Source organism: Conger conger, chromosome 4 (genome assembly GCF_963514075.1).
Source record: "Conger conger chromosome 4, fConCon1.1, whole genome shotgun sequence".
NCBI classification, from domain to species: Eukaryota; Metazoa; Chordata; class Actinopteri; order Anguilliformes; family Congridae; genus Conger; species Conger conger.
This window is the reverse complement of record NC_083763.1, coordinates 62,592,393-62,612,197: the sequence shown is the minus strand read 5'-3', so window position 1 is coordinate 62,612,197 and position 19,805 is coordinate 62,592,393. Positions and strand designations below refer to the sequence as shown.

The 19,805-nt window shown below is 39.4% G+C and overlaps 2 protein-coding genes across 4 annotated transcripts in view; one reads left to right on the top strand and one right to left on the bottom strand.

Moving 5' to 3' along the window:
• jph1a (junctophilin 1a) overlaps positions 1-11,805 on the bottom strand; it is a 39,325-nt gene extending 27,520 nt beyond the window's left edge. For both annotated transcript variants that reach the window (XM_061237589.1, XM_061237590.1), the window contains exons 1-2: positions 11,084-11,805; positions 6,318-7,074 (exon numbers count right to left, since the gene is read on the bottom strand). In XM_061237589.1, coding sequence (XP_061093573.1) covers positions 6,318-7,074; positions 11,084-11,462 — 1,136 coding nt within the window. In that variant the 5' untranslated portion in view covers positions 11,463-11,805. The remainder of the gene's footprint in view (positions 1-6,317; positions 7,075-11,083) is intronic.
• Positions 11,806-13,713: 1,908 nt separating this feature from the next.
• gdap1 (ganglioside induced differentiation associated protein 1) lies at positions 13,714-19,319 on the top strand. 2 transcript variants are annotated; one of them, XM_061240246.1, is made up of 6 exons: positions 13,714-13,878; positions 14,746-14,938; positions 15,895-16,068; positions 17,076-17,170; positions 18,140-18,254; positions 18,634-19,319. In XM_061240246.1, the coding sequence occupies exons 1-6, from the start codon at positions 13,714-13,716 to the stop codon at positions 18,984-18,986; spliced, it is 1,095 nt and encodes a 364-aa protein (XP_061096230.1). In that variant the 3' UTR covers positions 18,987-19,319. The 2 variants fall into 2 exon arrangements, with proteins under 2 accessions (XP_061096230.1, XP_061096231.1); XM_061240247.1 differs by having other exon boundaries at positions 13,753-13,878; positions 14,811-14,938.
• The last annotated feature ends 486 nt before the right edge of the window (positions 19,320-19,805 follow it).

The following is a 19,805-nucleotide window of genomic DNA, read 5'->3' as shown; positions in this document are numbered from 1 at the left end:
ACCCTTGCAAATCTGATTGAACTCTGTACAGGCACATCTGTGGAGAGGGATCTCTGCTCTGTAGTTAATAGTTATTAGTTAATAGTTAATATTTCACCTGTGCCATATGATTTCGGGAAATAATCTCTGATGTAACACAATAATATTCATGACATTAACGATCAGTGCAAAACTTGGGCCTGGTTTCAAGGCCAAACAAAAAATATGAGTCATAATTATATATTTGCAGTGGTGAAATTACAGGAGACAGAACTTCCACACAATAATCCACTGTTTGAATTGTGAATTTTCTTCCAGAAAACGTACCCTTTTTTATTTTTAAAGTCCCGACTGAATTGATTATACGCTGTACATTTTCCAATCAGTCTCAACATTAATTATATAGAATCAATAACAGACTGACAGTGCTTCTCCTACTAATCCACTGTCCATTTTCCTCAAATTGAGCTGTGTAGTACAATTATAAAAATAAAATAAAATAACTGAACTGATACAACATAGATTTTATTTTTATTTCCTTATCCTTCATTTTAACAGGAACATCCTATTGAAATTCACATCTAATTTTTTGACCATTACTTCTCTGTTTAGCTTTCTTGTCCTTAACATGATCCACAAGCCAATACATTCAAATTAAATTGAAAAAACAGTGAAGTGCACATTGTCATTGTATCAGCCAATTAACCTTAGCTCAAAAATAATAGGAACCTTGAAGGTGTACAGCAATTAACATTTTGTATAACTGAACAAAAACACATGTTTCTCTGAGGATGAGGTTTCTTTGCACTGGCCTTCAAATAAACAGTGCATACAGTATAAACAATTAGCTTGAAGTTCAGAAAACAATTACACTATTCTGCATTCACTGGAATGCCTGAGCTTTACTCGTTCTACAGAGCAGGTCAAACTTTCAAAGAAAAAACGGCCCAGGTAGATAAGGCATTTTTATACACAGTTAAATGCGCGATATCCTCCATTCCCCACCATCCTCTTCATCAGTTTTTGGACGCGCACCAAGTGCCTCTGAAAAGCCCTCTTGAGCCACGTCTAAAGTGGCCGAGGTTTAAAAAGTCTGTGGAATTAGATTCCCAGTGCAGTCAGCAGCACAGCGCAGCAGGTGATAAACATGCACGCGGTCTGAGTGCTCGGGCAGATGATAGCGAGGCAGCGTCGGGGCTACTGTATCAGCTGCTGGTGGGCTATATTCCTGTAGACTGCTGATAAGCCAACTCGTGCCTTGCCTTATTTAGTCAGAGAGCACAGCGGGCGTTTCGCGAGCCTGACCGCGCCCGTGAGCTGGAGACCGCTTTCCTCCCTCCCAGGGGTCCGACCGCACTGCTGGGACAGCTACGAGTCTCTATCTCTCCCTCTCTATCTGTTCCTCTCTCTCTCTCTCTCCCTCTCTCTCTGTGTCTGTCTCTCTCTCTCATCACACTCCTGGATAACTACTGTATTCAGTCATGTGGCAACCACTTTAAAGGAAAGAAAATATCAGCTATTTTTCTGTTGATGTTCCTCTGGGACCCATCTTAATTACGCAAGTCATATTTCTTAGGTGGCTTTCATTAAGAAAACACATCGAGAGGGTCTATATGAAGCATGAGATAATCATTGGCTTCTATACAAAGCACAGTCCTTCAGAAAATAGACGGGGAAATAATGAGCAGAATCACAAAGCAAACTAACGTTGGCTAACACCAGTGAACACAGCTGTGGTATTTTTAACCAGCGCTACATACCTTTATTACACCCATTCAGCAGGAAAGCAGTAATGCAGCTAACATCTGTGCTATTAATGACACCCAGCAGAGACTGTTTCTTTTCTAATGTCAGAGGTGGGGGGAATGTGTACTCTTTAACAGCTTAGATATTTTAATCCACTGCAATCCTTTAATCCCTGGCTCAGTTTAAGCACTGAATCAACATCTTATCAAGCACAGAGCATATGATAGTGCTTTGCAGGAGTGAAACAGATCCGCTGATTCTTTTCATGGAACAATTTGGAATAAAATGTTTCCCTCTGATTTGAACTGTCAGGTAGAACCTTATGTTTGAAATCAGCCTGGCCCTAGCCACACTGTATCCTGACAAAACCCAGTGATAAGGTCACAGCTTTGATCTTTGGCACGAGATACTGCTTCTTGTTTTCTTGTTTTCATTCACTTGGCACTTCACACTTGGATAAACTACTTACCTATGTTCTTTCAAAATTCAATAATTTAAGTGGACACATTTCTAAAATAGACTGATGTTTACACTTGGGTGTGGTTAGTACAACATGAGAGGGCAAATATGGGTTTTATATAAATATATAAACAAAATATATAAATATATATATATTTATGTATTACCTATAAATACAGCTGGCCATTTCCAGAGGTGATCTTACTTAATGTTAGACATAGAGTGCCACTCCTAGGTAGTGAATCCACACCCTGCTGGTTACAACTGCCATACTAATTAATGAGCTTCTGAGCTTATAGGGATTTGATTAGATGATTTAAGTGGTGTTTCCAGTAAAAGTAATTTGAAACAAAAGTGCAATACTAACTCTTCAACACATGCAAACTGAATCTAATCAATCAGAGCCTTCACTTTAACATGCCACCGCTAAATTGATATCGGTAGGTCAAAAAGGTGAACAATGCAAGATAAACCCATGGATTCAACAAACATTTGTCCTTTACCTCAAAAATGTGTCCTACAAGTACACCTAATACACCTGATTCTTTCAGAAATGGATCCAGAGATCGAAATGTATCAACAAATCCACACCAGTTTTGTCCCCCAGATTTTTCACAAGTAGGATGTGTTTTAGGTGTGCTGTACATATCACCGAAATGAAGCCTAGCTGCACTAAATAAATATTCCTTGGTATGGAGTCCAGGGAGGGCATTGGCTCCCTATGGCTTTTGCTCTGTGGAGGTGCAGGCATCTGAGAAGCACCACTCCTCATCAGCAGCATTCCCAGCCCTCACTCCGTCCCAGCTCTCAAACACACACTCCACTGGTCACCCTCCCTCACATTTTCAGAAATGACGCACGCCACGTTTGAAATTGTTGGTACTCAACATTCTCCGTGGGGCACTCATCGGCATGACTCCTTGACCAAAGAGAATTGCTGCACTAAACACAGTTGTTTGTCCATTTTCTTTCTGTCAATCATTTACAGTTCGGGGTATTGTTCAAACTGTTTTCTGTCAATCTGAATTTTCTCCTCCATCACTTTTCCCTTCTCTTAGTTCTCTGAACGCTCAATGCATCTTTATGTGTTTAATGCATTTTTATATCCACATCCTGTTTTAGTGACAGAGCATCAGGTGACTTCCAATTGATAGTGCCACAGTGTTGTCCTGATTGTTGTCTGCCAATGTTACTTATGTCAGCACTTTGTTTATGATGTTGTTGAATATATAACCTGTAAATTGTACAAAAGGATGATGAAATAATCTTTTTTTATGTTTTGTTATGGCAAACCTGCTGACATGATATTGGCATAAGACACAGTATGGCAAACATAATGTGTTCTACAGTACAATATCAGATGAGATAATTATATTTGTCATTTCAATGTATGAACTAAGAGTAGATGCGTGAGCCATGTCGTGGGACAACATGGCTCAGGCAGTACGAGCAGTCGTCTGGCAGTTGGAGGGTTGCCGGTTCGATCCCCCGCCCAGGCTGTGTCGAAGTGTCCTTGAGCAAGACAACTAACCCCTAAATCAGGGGTTATCTTATCCAGAAAGGGCCGGTGTGTGTGCAGGTTGTTGTTTTAGCACAGGACTACGACAGCTGATTCTACTCATCTAGGTCTTGATTAAAGACCACGATTAGTTCATTAGTATAATCAGGTGTGTTACTGCTGGGTTAAAACAAAAACCTACACCCACGCCGGCCCTTTTAGGATAAGATTGGAGACCCCTGCCCTAAATGCTCCTGATGAGCTGGTCGGTGCCTTGCATGGCAGCCAATTGCCGTGAGTGTGTGTATGAATGGGTGAATGAGAAGCATCAATTGTGCTGGTCTTCATGATCATGTCTTTCTTAACTGGTGCTCCAGGACCGGTGGAATTTTTCATATATAAATGAAAAAATCACTCGCCACATTTTAAAATGCATGGCATCATATCCTACATCATTCTTCCCTCCATTGGAATGGCATGGCACTGCATGTGGTGAAACCTATGTAGGAACAGATCCCATGCATTTTGAAATATGGCAAGTGATTTTTTCTTTTAAATATGAAAAATTCCACCAGTCCAGTTAAGAAAGACATGATCATGAACACCAGCACGTACCAAGATATTTAAATAACAAAACAATGCACCACCCCTCCCAATCAGCTTACAAGATTTCCATTTTTATTTAAAAATTAAACTTTTGAATGCAATTCACTTATGATTATCTGCTTATATAAGTACACATATCATAGAAAATTTAATACAGCATTTTAAAATCATGAACAAATGGGTTTAAGCAGGTGGTTTTAATGTTGCGGCTGATTGGTGTATGTTTTCTAGAAAGAGATACATTTACACTTCATCAAAAATGGGTCTTCATGTTGCTTGTACACTATGTTCAATATCCTATGTAATACAAGTGTGCCTTCAGTTTAAAAGGTCACGCCTAGCCCACTAAAGACAGCATGTCGTGTAAGAGCAGGGTTTGGCAGGAGAGCACAGGATACGTGACCTCTCCAGTGCTCCCTGGACACCTGAGATGAGCACAACTCACGGTCGTGAAATGCTTCACAGGTTCACTTCATGGCTCATGAATAAACGGGAACAAACTGCAGGAAAGCTATGTTTCGATAAGGGTGTCAACTGTTATGAGGCACACAGAGTCATAGCCTCCAGGTTAAACTGGTCAATGCTAGGCCAATGAATCAAGGTGATTTATAAGGCTGTAGATAAAATGGATATTTGAATGTAATGGTGAATGAACAGGATGTGAACCAACTTTTAAAAATAAAACAAACCTTAGACATGATAAAAGCAAAGAGAGCATGCACCATTAGGGTGAGTAATAAATGACCAGTAAATCAGCAGATGCAAGCAAAGTGCCACGGAGGCTGTTCATTCTGAGTCATGACCATGAACTCTGTTTGAATCAGAAAATAAAGGTATCTGATTCTCAAAGACAGTGGGCATAAACTAACGGAGTACTAAAACATGGAAACAATGCTTTATGTAGCCTTTGATTCTTTGACTTTTTCACATGAGAGACTGCAAGTGATACTGCCGTCACCATACAAACACTTCAACGGAGGGTTTCTTCCAATCTGTTTCAGGATGCCAAAATAGGTCACATAACCAAGAGGCAGTAGGTAAACGCAATGCCGACATATCTATTTCTATAGTGTGAGGTTATATAGTGTCTTTTATGTCCCCTTGACTGAGAAAAGGTCCATCATACACTGAGAAAAATTTCCACCCAAAATTTGAATCAAGATATTGACTGTTTAACTTGCTTCTTTCAGAGTCAGTTTGAAAATGTATAATACTGATTCCACGGGATATTTTATAAGGGTACAATTGAACATATATACAAAACTCTGAGCCAATCCAAAGGCTTTTTAATGGACATAACCAATGCAACTGGGATTCAGTTGGATTCAAATACACCTTTGATACTATATCTGCATATACTGTACAGACATACAATAGAAAACTTAGACATACTATTAACTTAAATTTGTCAAGAAGAGACAATGTAGGGCCGATTCCATACTGATTTCCATATTTCACACCATCTGCCCTTCATTTGCATAACAATGGCCCCAATTGTATTGTGGATCATAGATTAGCATACTGTATGTGGAAGCGGCTCATACAATCTCTATTCTAATGAAGCATGAATAACACGTGTCAGGCTGTTCCACATGATAAATCATTGAGAGCCAACTCATATTTTAATACAGCCCTGAACACCTCAGGCTCGCTTCTTCTTTTAACAAGACATCAAACGTTAGCGTAAGCCTTCTGAAATTCAGACAACTTCAGTTTTTCCATGCCATATTTTCATCTTGCAGAAATTTAGTATAACCATGTGTCTCTGTTTTTCCTCGTTTTAAGGGATTTTCAATTATTTAAAAAAAATAAAACCGTGGATGTTTCAGGCTAGACATACACAGACAGAACCATTCCAGACTCCAGTCCAGTTTGACCTGCTGAGAAACCGTAACTCTGCTTTAGAGATTGATTAAACATATGCACCTTTGACACGCAAACATGATTCTGCGGGTGCAGATAATGCTACAGCATTGGCCCCAGTGACAGTGGCAGGGCTGAACACGGGCAGGAGGCGCGCTGTGCTTACCTGGACACTGCTATTTCCACCTTGGTTTTGGAGATAGCCGACGCTCTCTGGGCCCCCTCCACCGCGCGGTCCACTTTCTCTTTCGTTTTGGGGTTCTTAAGGGGGATAAGCTGCTTCCGTATTCCGCGCACCAGCACGTTGTTTTTGTACTTCCCTTCCTCCCTGGTGCCGTCGGGGAAAATGGTGCACCCGTAGCCGTGCCTCTTGTTGTTGGTCCACTCGCCCTCGTACTTCATGCCGTTGGAGCGCTCGCTGACGCCGAAGCCGTTCCGCTTGTCGTTCTTCCACTCACCCATGTAGGACTCGGTGGTGGTGGCGTCCACGTGGTCTTCCATGGGCATGTACTCGTCCGGGAGCTCTCCGTCGCCGTAGCTGATGGTGGAGTTGGCGTCGCTGGAGCTGATGCGGCTCATGGCGGCGTCGCTCCGCGCGGAGCTGCGTTTGCTGGATATCGACGTTTTGGACTCCGACTTCTTCAGCTGCCTGAGGCTGCCGAACAGGGTGCCCCTCTTGAACAGGCCCTTTTTCTTCGGCACGACTTCGCCATCACTGTGAAAGTTCAGGACGAACCCCCCCCTGCTCCCGACCGGGGTGTCCGTGAGGTCATGCAGGGCGGTGCCGTTGCTTTGCTCACTGCGAAGCGAGGCGAGGGATGTTCGAAGCGGCGAGCGAATAATTGTAGCCATCCCATAAGGCACACTCTGGCGCACACCGTATCCGTGCCGCATTCCTCCCATCCACTGTCCCTGGTATGTACCTTTTAGAATAATAAAATGGCTGGTTAATTTTCAAAACAAGAGTTACAGAACAAAAGCAGATGAAGAACGTCCATGCACAAAATGAAGCAATCCAAGCCTCTGATCCTACGTCTTTGATTATGAATGTCATTGTCAGACAAAACACTTTTTATAAAGACACTGTAATTACTAGGTAACTGAGGCTTTACTACTATGCGTTAACTTTGGTTGAATTATAAATTATACCGTATCATTTTATACAAGTTTAAGATTTATTCAGTTGAGTACTACAGAACTCAGTGAACAAAACATATAGGCGCAGGCTATAGCCCAGTGGTTAAGTGCTTTGCTGGGACCTGGAAGGTTGGTGGTTCAAGCCCCAGTGTAGCCACAATGCGACTTGCATGGCTGTTGGGCCCTTAACCCCACATTGCTCCAGGGGGGATTGGCCCCTGCTTAGTATAATCAACTCTAAGTTGCTTTGGATAAAAGCATCAGCTAAATAATTGAAATGCACTGTAAAAACAGAAACTTCTGCTTTCTACATATTTTATTCCATGGTACTTCTGCACCCACACTGTATTACTGTTGATTGTTATGATCATTAATTAAGTTTTCACAATGCAGTGACAGGAAACCATGAAATAAACTGTGTTCAATCTCTGATCCCATCAGGGATGTTTACATCTGGGCTAGGTTATAAGCAGTGATAGGCTGTGAAGTCACACCTCCTAAGCTCTGCTCAAGCCCTTCTTTAGAACTGCATGTGCACCTCTTAATAATCTAGGTCAGAGACACTGTTAACTCTGGCTGTGTGAGGGTAACACTAATGATGGATCTATTTACTGTGGTGCAAAAATAAACTGCAAATAAAGAGCCACTGACCCATTGTGGCCTCTGCTCATGCTCATACCCTGTTTGTGTGTAGCAGTGTACTACGGTCACATGACCTAGTGGTTAAGAATCAAAGGGACTCTAGCCACGCCTCCTTCGAACAGGGCTAATTAATGCCAAGCCTTTGAACTTAATATGTTTACAGTTTCCCAATGTAAAATTATATGCATATCAAATAGGATAATTTAAAAATAGCCTAATGTTATTAAAGAGTCTTATCAGGAAGTTATATAAGTGAAAGTATATCTGCTGAAAATGCACAACATAGTCTACTACAAGTAAAAAGAAAATATGCTTCTGAGATGTTAGATTTGGAGCATATATGCATAAAAGTCATATGATGATGGATTTACACTATGGTACATTAATAATTCTTGTTTTCAATCATTTTTTTAAATATCACGTGCTAAATATATCAATCCTAATTGCTTGTGTCTAACAGAAAATTCTATATTCTATATAAAATTCTATATATCTATATATATTCTATATATATTCTATATAAAATAATATTATTCTATCAGATAATACAATACAGGGAAATTGTTTGCATGGACCACACTAAAACATTTGCCTGATGCTCTATTTTAAATACTCATTTAAAATATCAAATGCATATTATGTTCAAATCATATACATATAGTACAATACAATATTATAAGGTGTATTGTGGATGCATGGGAATACTTGTCACTCTTTAAGACTGTACAATATGTGACTACTGTATCTCATTTCCATAACAGTTAGACCAGTAAGGTACCAATTTTATCAAAAATACATGATGACTGAATATCTTAGTTGTAATGAGTGGTGTAACAAGCAATTAAAGATAATTTCCCCATGTCAAAAGAAGAAACAAACAAACAATAATAAACAAATACAGTAAAACTGTGACCTCGGTACGTCATAAGTGCAGTGACTAAATGTTGCTCTTCTTAACACCTGCTTACAAGTGAGGAAAAAAAGACATAACTTAGATATGTGCTGGGCTACAGAATATTCTCTGGCCTTGTTGAGCACATGATCAACTCAAATGCAACAACAAGTAGAATGCAGATTAAGGCTGGGCTATCTGAGCACGCTCCTGTGGAGGAGATTAGATTCTATCTCCCAATGAGCAGAAGGCACAGATTTTAGCATCTGTCTCATGTGCTCCAGTATACTGTGTGCTAAACTGTAGAGTGCACAGGGCTAAATGGGATCCCTGTATGAGACGGCTCGTCGTTGCCAGGAGAAAAGAGATATAAACCCAACAGAATGATTCCCTTGTCAACCCAGCTGTAAAGAAGACATTGCTGCATTCTCCTATAATACATAGTTTTCACCAGTGGCCCCATGTTCTGTCAATCATATGTCATATATCATATGGCAGTGTGAAACATGGAAGCAAACTAGAATGCTCATGTAAATATACAATCATACATCCAACAAGCATAGTTTTTATATCGCATGATGTATGATGATCCTATGTAGTATAAAATAAATTATTAATTAAATGACAATTACTGCCTTTAAAAAAAAAACTGCCTTAAATCAGCATATTGTCATTAAGCATGATTCAGATTCATAATGACAAATGCATTCACAATATGTGCTGTCATTACAGCTACAATTGAAATGCAGTGTCTTTATTATTACTTCTGTCTGATCAGGTGCAATTGTAATATTATAATATTGCATATTGATATTTATTTCATATACTGTAATAACTAATATGGTAACACATGTTATAGCATATAACCACCCAATTCAGAATGAATCATACCCAGCATATTTGCACATTCCAGTGATCAAAAACTAAAATACCCTACAAGCTGCTAAGAGTGTGTCCATAATATTGGACCACAGAGTGTAGACTTATGCTGAAAGGGCTTTGAATAATTTGAATAATAATTATCAATAGATCTATACCTCTCAGTTCAATTAAAAATAAATGATTTCCCTTTGTGTTCCTTTATTACATATGTGATAAGAACAAGCCATTAAATAAACATTTTAATAATTGAGAATGAAGATTAAAATGTTGGATGTTTTCAAATCTTTTGCACACCTAATGTTTTATATTTGAGTTTGTGTTCGAAATGTGATAAAATAGCTACTACTTCTTCTTGATGACGTAGAATATGTATTAATCTGCAACAGCGGTAGTGCAGTTGGTGTAATGGGAGACAGTGGCCTAACGCTAAGAAATTAAATTCCTTACTTTGCAGTTACAGCAATGTATTACCGTTAAGTTTATAGAATTGTAGGCGATTGCACTATATTTAGAGAAAACATAGCAGTGTGAAAACCTGTACAGTTCATATTTTAAGGAACTGTCGTTATTCAGGTCCAGTTAATTCACGTTAAGCACAGACATTCCCAGCAATTAAAGACTGGGCCTATCTTGCATTCATAATCACCGTTATTTTTTAACTAAGGAAAAGAGCTCGAGGGACGGTACTTTCGCGGCATTGCACCAGTAGGCTACAAGTGATGTGCATTAAACAATACTTTATACATTCTTAGCAAAATAAAAACGTTTTGAAAATTCATGTTTACTGAACATGACTTGATTTTAAGTATTTGTGATGAAGCTATAATTAGTTACCCATGACCTCTACTAAAGCGATTTGTGCTGACCTGTCCAACTCCAAGCCATATATCAATAATAAACAGTGCCATTAAAACGGCGGTGTTTTTCATGTGTGTGGAACGTCATACAGGCTACTGTATCTATATTTGCACACTGAAGACCATATTATATGCTGGATTAAACAGAATGCTATAAAACCCGTGATATTGTAATAACATAAAGTTAGGCTAAAGCTTGCAGAAAGTCCGTGAAAATAGTCACACAGTTAGCTTATTCACTGACCAAAGAGAGGGTAATTACACATTTTATGCATCTGTAAAGTGTAAGCCTCCATCTATAGATTTTCCGATGTATACGGACATTTGGAACACTACAGGAGAATGCGCTACTTTCCAGAAATACTGCCCGCTGTTATCATTCAAGTTTTCAGTTCAACCCTGAATGCTCTTATCGCGCAACAGCAATGTGCCACCACCGACCTACACGTATAAAAAACGTTTCACGGAACACCCATTCTGACATTCTGAGATAAGACCTGAATAATTCAACTAAGAACTTACCTCCATCTCCGTAGGTTTCGACCCCATATCCGTCCTGAAGACCATTATTCCATGTACCCTCATATCTCGCAGGTGTATTGTGGCTCTGTCGTATCCCATATCGACCCTTAAACCCATGACTCCACTCTCCACGGTAGGTCCACTGTCCTTTGGTTTCCACACCCAGCCCGTGCCTTTTCCCTTGTGACCAGTAGCCCTGATATGTGTTCCCGCTGGGCCAGGTGTACACACCCACTACCTCAAAGCCGTGTGACCAGGACCCGGAGTATTCCCCCTGGCCCTTGGGTCCAGTGCAAATGCCATGTCCGTGGGCTTTCCCATCCTCCCAACCGCCGCAATAAGTGCCTCCATCGTCGAAGTCGAACCGTCCGCCCGTCATTCAGAAAAGGGTAGAAATAAAGCAAATCGCAGTACAGACGCTCGCTGTTATATTTTCCCACGGTGTCCAGAGCCAGCGATGTAAAGTAGAAGGATGGCAAAGCTGGAGAGTTGTGAGTCAGGATAAGAGTACGGTCCTTGAGGATTATTATGTTTTCATATTATGGTTGGATGAGAATATGCATGTGTGTATGTGTGTGCGTATGTGTGTGTGTGTATGAGTGAGTGGGTGCGTGTGTGCGTGTCTGTGTGTATGAATGGGAGTGGAGGATAATGAAGAGTTACCAGAGCCCCACGCTGCTACTGACGCCGCTTCTTGTTTGTTTTCTGACTCCCCCCTTCACTGCACAGGAGGGAGAGAGAAGCGTTGAGCACTCAACCAGGAAAGACACAGACCATTTCTGACGTCAGAGTAATAGCACCTCCCAGGCGCTCTCCTCCGCTAATTATGGGTTGGAACCTTTGGATTTGGGGACTGATGGTTACTGAATTATACTGCTGCATTGTACCGCGAATTTTATTCCAAGCACAAATTTAGTTATGTTTTCTCACGACGGTTTAAATAATGTCAGGTGTTTTAAGAACAATATTTGTATTGCTGATGTATTTTCGAAAATCCTCACTTATAGATGAAAATGGAAATATCAATATTATTTTATTAGCACATTCCATTATTCAATCATTTCCACCTCCCCATAAAATGTTATTGCATTTTGCTAGCATGTATACACTACATGCCAAAGTAAAGCATACATTCCCAATACTGTAACAGCCACATAATTGTCCATGGCACATGTATTTATGGATTGACTTACTCTATTCTTTCTATTTATTGAATACTTCTGTGCACAACTGAGTGAGAAGACCAGTTGATAGTATTGATCCAATAACCCAGTGTAATAGCATGAACCTACAGCCACTAATGAGGGGTGAAATGGTGACCCAGTGCTGTGTTATTCTGGCTCCAGGGAGTAACCATTACCAGGTCCACACATCATCACACACCAGTTCCCCATTCAGGAGCTGTGTCAGCTCCTGGCTCCACCCATTATTCAACCGCTCTCCAGACACTCACTGTTGATAAACACACACACACACACACACACACACACACACACGCACGCACGCACGTCACAGGCACACACGCACATACACACACACACACACACACACACACACTCACTCTCTCGCTCGCTCTCTCTCTCTCTCTCTCTCTCTCTCTCTCTCTCTCTCTCTCTCTCTCTCTCTCTCTCTCAACAACACAATGAATAAACTGAGTCATGTTATCCTGTAAATAATATGTCATTTTGTAATTTCCGAGTTATAACAATTCAATTCAACAAAACACATAAAAATCTTAAAAATAAGCAGCGCTGCATGACTGAGAGAGCTTTAATTTTGCAGTATAATATGAATAAAGGCTCCATTGCTTGAGGTTTGTAGGGTAGTATTTCATGGTTACACAGTTTTCTTTGGAGGGTCAGTCATTTGAGTGTACATGATTGCAGTGAACAGATGCAGCAGAGAAGGTGGGACTGGAATACATGGACTGCATTGAAAGCAGGTGCACAGGGAGTAACCTGACCCAGAATTTATTCTAAAAATCTTGTGTCTGATCTGGACATTGCAATCAGAGAAGCTTTCTTAAATTCTTGTTGTTAAGCTGGAGTGCTGTGCTAACAGTGCAACAAACATGTAAGTTACTGCTTATGCCTATATACAAATGCTAGTGAACTGCAAATAACATGTTAGTATTCATGTATATTAGTATTCATCCATGCAATGGTTCATGAACTTTCAACACAATATATTGTTGTTTAGCAATATATGTTATTGTTTATAATACTTTCAAAATGCGACCACAGCAGAAGGTGTAAGAGTGACATCTACTGATTGTATTGCATAATGGTTTAGTCTTGAAATTGTAGTAGATGTTTACAATGCTCCAGTATAATTAAGCGCTGATAAACAGTTACCTGTAAACATGAATGCCTATAATGTTTTCGTATATGGAGTCGATTAATTAATTACCCTTAATTAGTGACTAGGCTACACAACTTATTTGTTGTACTGTATTTTTTCAAGTTGAATTACAAGATGTAAGTTATACATTTGAGATTTTAATATCCAGCACATAAAATTTTTACATCGTACAGTTTCTTTAAAAAAAGGTATGTGTAAGCTAACACGTGACTTGATATTTCGCCCCTCCCCGATGTAGCCTGTGTCATTGTAGCCTACTTATAAATAAAATGGCGTCTGACAGTACCAGCGACTCACAGGGCGAGAAAGAAATGTCCACAGATAAGGAAGCAATTGTAGAAAAACACGAAGAGAACGCGCAGTTGATTGAAAACACGAGACGTCAGTCTAAACTAATACTTTACCATTGGACCCAATCATTCACATCTCAGAAGGTGAGCGTCATGAAATTTCAGCACCTTGTTCATGGACAGAGCTCAAGTACGTTCTAGCGCTTTCCATGAGTAGGCGCTGGCCGGCTAGCATAGGCTGTATAACACTGGATGCTTGCATGTCCATGTCGTTGAAAATGCATATCGTATCGTACAAATAGCTCAACCATCGTTAGTCACGTATGGGAAATGGGTTATCAAATGTAATGCTAACAGTGCCTGCTGGTGGTATTCAATATTCAATCAGACTACACAAAGGGGATAATCTCATGGAATTGTATTATTTATAATGAATGATATGTATTTCCTCTTCGGCATAATATGAGGACAGACTTGACTGATTGCGGTATATCAACAATGTTGACACTTCTTTTGAGAAAATAAAGACAAGTAATAACTGATGACCTATTAGCTAATAATGTCGTATCCTATCTTCTACAGTAGCCTACGACATGCATAGACTACGTTTTGGATATTCCGATGACAACAACGACGGGATTATTGCTAATTTGTGACATAGTAAATCGATTTTGCTTTTAGAATACAAAACGTTAAGAAGGACCTGTCAGAAGGAAAAAAAACAAAACAAAACAAAAACAACACAAATGTGCTATTATATGTTCCAACTACTACTGTGTCAAACCCAAAACCCAAATTTAAGGACTATAAACACAGGCAGAGGGCGAGTCAACATGTCAGTGAGGCTTTTGCAATGATAGGAAGGGATTTACAATGGTCTCGTAACAATGTTTTAACACGAAAAAACTGACCTATCGTACCTTTAAATAAGTACATTTTGAATGCACTTTTAAATAATGTATTTTACATCATATTACTTTACAAGTATTGAATACTGCTTTATGTGTTAAGGTGAGGCTTGCCATTGCTGAAAAGGGTCTGAAATGTGAGGAGTATGATGTGAGTCTCCCTCTCAGTGAACACAATGAGCCCTGGTTCATGCGTCTGAACCCTGCCGGGGAGGTCCCAGTTCTGGTGCATGATGACACTGTTATCTGTGATTCAACCCAAATCATGGATTACCTGGAGCAGAACTTCAGAGATGGTGAGTTTTTCCTATCAGCAGCATAGTTAATATGCTTTTTTACACAAGCTTAAAAATAACAAAAACTTTATTTCTTACGTATCCCTCTTAAAAAGATTAGGTCTTTCATCCGTGCATCTACTGCATCAGTACCACGGCACAATAATTTATTTTGTTTTTCATTGCTTATTCTGTTACCTGTGCTTCTTCATTTATTTACCTCTATCATTTTCTTTTTTGTTGATGTTGTCTCTGTTGGCATGGCACCTTATTATGTTCTACCTGCTGTTGCAGAACTATGGATAAAACATGCATGTAAGTACAGGTGTGCATGTTAACCCTTTACATTTCTTGTACATAATGACCATAGTACAACACTTTATTTTGCAGCCCGCTAATTTCATAATATTCACTGGGTAAATGCACAGGTACTGTAACAGGTATGTAATTATAAGGTAAGTACTTTGATTTTAGTGGTAAGTACTGTGAAAGATGGTCAGTAAATGCCATTATGTAAGTATTATGTAAGTATGCTTTACAGCCCAGTTCATAGTACTTACCTTTGGAATCAAAATAGTTACCTAATAAGTACCTGGTATTTTCCCAGTAAGTACTATGTGATTAACAGGCTGTAAAATAAATTGTTATCCAAAGTACATACATGAATAATTAGGACTGCAGAATAGCTGACTTTATTCACAATATTTTGTGGTTTAACAATTGTGCTTGTGAGTACTGAATACAAGTAATAAATTGTCCTACTTTTTTTGGGTACTGTTTCATTTATTTGCTAGACTGTACTGTTCATTAAGCCTCAGCTGTTCATTAATTACCTTGGTACCTGTTTTGAGCCTTAGTAAAGAAAGCATATGCAGGCAGTACTGCTGTATATAGGACAACATTTGAAACACTGTCTCAAATGTGATGTACATTGCCCAATTCCCTATTTTCACAATGTATTTTTTATTTTCCATTAGAGGGAACGCCAAAGCTGATACCGGAGGAGGGGAGTATGTACTATCCCAGAGTGCAGCATTACCGGGAGCTGCTGGACTCTTTGCATATGGATGCCTATACCCATGGTTGCATTTTACACCCAGAGATCACAGTGGACTCTCATATACCAGCATATGCCACAACAAGAATTCGCGGTAAGGAATTCTCCCTTTGAAAAGACCTGTACATGTGCATTTATGAGTTTCCTCAGAGCAGAGAAAAGTAAGCTACATGATTTAGTTTTATTTATTACGATATTTCTGTATTAACATATCATTTAATTTCATGATTTTAGAAAACCTATTCCTACGTACTGTATGTAAGTGCACTTGAGTATCATTGCCTTGTATCCACTCACAGGTATACCATCTCAGAATGTTGCCACACATGCTGTACATGGCCAATATGAATGTACTAACATAAAAGCACAATGTTGGCAGTTAAAAAAAAAAAGGTTCCTTATATTTTTCCCTTACTTCAATTTCCTTTGGAAGAGTGTCTTTAAAAGCGACCCTGCCAAAATTTATGCGCTTTTGAAAATCCGCAGGCCAGCAGCTGTAGCTCTATATTTTCTGTAGGCTATGTGATTCTCAGTGCATCATAGCAAGACCTGTCTTTCCATTACAGTTATTTAACTGATACTTATATCCGAAGTGACTTACAGTTGATTAGACTAAGCAGAGCGCAATCGCAATGCAGGGTTAGGAGCCTTGCTCAAAGGCCCGACAGCTACTAATCTTATTGATCTTATTGTGGTGACACTTGTGGTTATTTCAGTCATTTCAACTAATCAAAGTAAGCCCTTATGGTAAAATCTGGATCTGTTCCACAAAATCCAGTGAAGGGCGCCCAGAACCATATCCCATATTTGGTACATCTTTTAATTAATATTTGCACTCCACACAGAAAATAGCTTCAAGTTACATTGTGTCAACATGTTCTTGTGTTTCTGAGAACAGACCATACATTTCCCACTTTGTTATGTGAGCTTATTAACATGCTAATTAAACACACACACACACACACACACGCACACACACACACACACACACTACTCAAAGCCTCACACATTGATTTTACATGTGTGAAGCCTGCTGTTTATCATGTATAGTCAATATTGCAATTGATGTTATTTTTTGGTTTTATGTTTGACTTGCTTTAGCACAAATAGGAAACACTGAGTCTGAGCTGAAAAAACTGGCTGAAGAGAACCCAGAACTTGAGGAGGCATATATCGCGAAACAAAGACGCCTGAAAGTAAGTGTCTACAGTGGTTCTGCTGAACTCATTGTAAATATTCACATGCTGAAATGTATTTGAATTATTCATGGCGAGACTGACCATAGAAACCAGTTATTTGCTGCAGGATAACAGATGGCTCTTGTCCAGTAACTGCTTTATATGCATTAAAAAGTGTCCTAGACTGTCTGTGTGAAAAAACAACAACTCGGAGATGTTGCCCAAACCATAGCAGAACCGTTTTTACCATGCATGGGTGAAAAGTGCATGAAATGGGCTTATTCTCTCAGTAGGGTGTTCAATCTAACTGCTATTGTTGCTTGTTGTTTACCTTGAAGAACACGTTTAAGCAGGCTTTTCAAAATCTTGATGGGAAGGTTCCTATAGATATGAAACAAAATTTATCAGCTCTTGAAATCTATGGATTTGGTGGGTGGCAATTACCAACAGCGGCCAACTATGAGACATTGGTGGCTGTGATGTAATCAACTATCGGTTATCTGTCGAGACCTAATGTTGGTGTAGTACTGTAGCCCCCCACCCCCACCCACCCAAAGATCGAATAAAATGTGAAAGATTATAAATTAATGTGTTTACAGTTCTCATCCTTTTTTTATTTAACCCTAAACATATTTTTAGCTGATTTTCCTTCCTCTTGCTGTAGTGAAAACTTTAGTCTGCCTTTTCCATCTGAGCTACATTAACAAATCATAAAACATTTAATTGTGTCTTGTGTGTGTGAACTTCAATGAATTACCTAAAAAAGAGAATAAGTGAAGACATTTTATTAATATGTCACTCCAAGGTCTTGGCATAAAACATAACATATTTAGTCATAATTATATGCATACCGGATGCATTAAGAAACATTAATTTTATTAATATTGGATTAGGAGGAGTGTTTCATTGTCCTCCCGCGACCTGTTCGATCTCAGAGGGTTCATATCTGAATGACAAATTGTAACGTTGTGGATTTACATTTTACAGTCAAAGTTGCAGGACCATGACAATATGAAATATCTGAAGAAAATTCTGGATGAACTGGAAAATGTAATGGACCAGGTGGAAACAGAACTTCAGAGGAGGAATGAAGAAACACCAGGTGCGAGATATTTGTAATAGTTATTTAAAAGCATGTTTTAATTTATGCATTACTTCAGCCAGCATAATTACGATTTTGACACTTCTTTATATATTTAAATATCATAGAGAATATGTTTTTGTATTTCACAATTTCCAGTCCTTCCTTTTCATCCTAATGCTTTCCATTGATTCTAATGGCTTTACCAATTGGTATTACATGCAGCTGATTTCAATAGGCCAAAAATAAGCCACATTTTGCAACAGGAAGGCACTAAAAAGAAAAGTCAAGAAAGGATGCGGGGAGTCCTTTGATACAGTTCTAGATTAGTTACCTCGAGTAGCTTTAAAGTTGCTGTGCTGCACAGGCTGACTTTGTGTGTGTGGGGTTGGGGTTGCAGAGGAGGGCAGCCAGGCCTGGCTGTGTGGGGAGTTCTTCAGCATGGCCGACGTGTCCCTTGCAGTCACTCTGCACCGCCTCAAGTTCCTGGGCCTCTCGCGGAGGTACTGGGGCAACGGGAACCGGGTCAACATCGAGGCATACTACGAGCGCGTCCTGGAACGACCCACCTTCAGGAAGGTGCTGGGACACGTCAACAACATCCTGATCTCGGCCGTCCTGCCCACGGCTTTCCGCGTGGCTCGCAAAAGGGCACCCTCCTTTGTCGGCACCACTTTGCTTGTGGGATTATTGGGGGGAGTGACCTACTTTGCTTTTTTGTACCTTAAAAAGAGGCTTGTGAGGTACAGCTGAGACACTAGCGATATATATATATATATATATATATGCTGTGCCATTTGCTGTAGCTTATTGCTCATTCAGTATCCATAAATTAGAAAAAAGCTTTAGAAAAAAAAGTTTTTATTTTAAATAATAATACCTGCTGCATTTAAAATAGTAACTGCTATTCCAAAATATAATGTTAATTATATGCAACTTTATTTATATTTTTGTTACTCATGAATACAATTCAAGTTTACTCATTTTGTTTGTCGTCTAAATAGCACAAATAGCTTAAGGGTGTTCTTCCACTCTGTTCCATGTGTCCAGGTTGAAATAAATGTTAATAAAAGTGTTTAAAAAGCCTTTCCTTGTTAAATGTGATCCAGCAGAGGTAAATGGCAACCGTTAACCTTATACGTATAAGATTTATATTCTTTAACATAACACAGCATAGCATAACATAATGGTGAGAACAGGGCATTCAGCCCAGCAATGCTTGCCTTTTCCTACCACTAAGTGTACCTACTGCCTTTTCCAGTGCCTCTATATCTTTCTTATAGTGTCATCCCCAGAACTGCACACAGTACTCCAGGTGTGGTCTAACAAGAGTATTGTATAAGGTGATTATAACTTCCTTAGACTTATACTCAATACTCTTGACTACGCATCCTAGCATCCTGTTGGCTTTCTTGACTGCTACTGCACATTGACTAGGCTTTGATCAACTTTTGTACCACCCATAAAGTAATCCTGTCTTATGTTTTTATTCCCCACATCTAGAAGCTTACATTTTGTCGTATTTAATTTATTTTTCCAGGTTTCTGCCCACTTCTGGATTCTGTTTAAATA

Coding starts and splice junctions, on each gene's coding strand:
- gdap1 (XM_061240246.1), top strand. CDS start 13,714: ATGGCGTCTGACAGTACCAGCGACTCACAGGGCGAGAAAGAAATGTCC. Junction 14,939..15,894: donor GGAGCAGAACTTCAGAGATG/GTGAGTTTTTCC, acceptor ATTTTCCATTAG/AGGGAACGCCAAAGCTGATA. Junction 16,069..17,075: donor TGCCACAACAAGAATTCGCG/GTAAGGAATTCT, acceptor GACTTGCTTTAG/CACAAATAGGAAACACTGAG.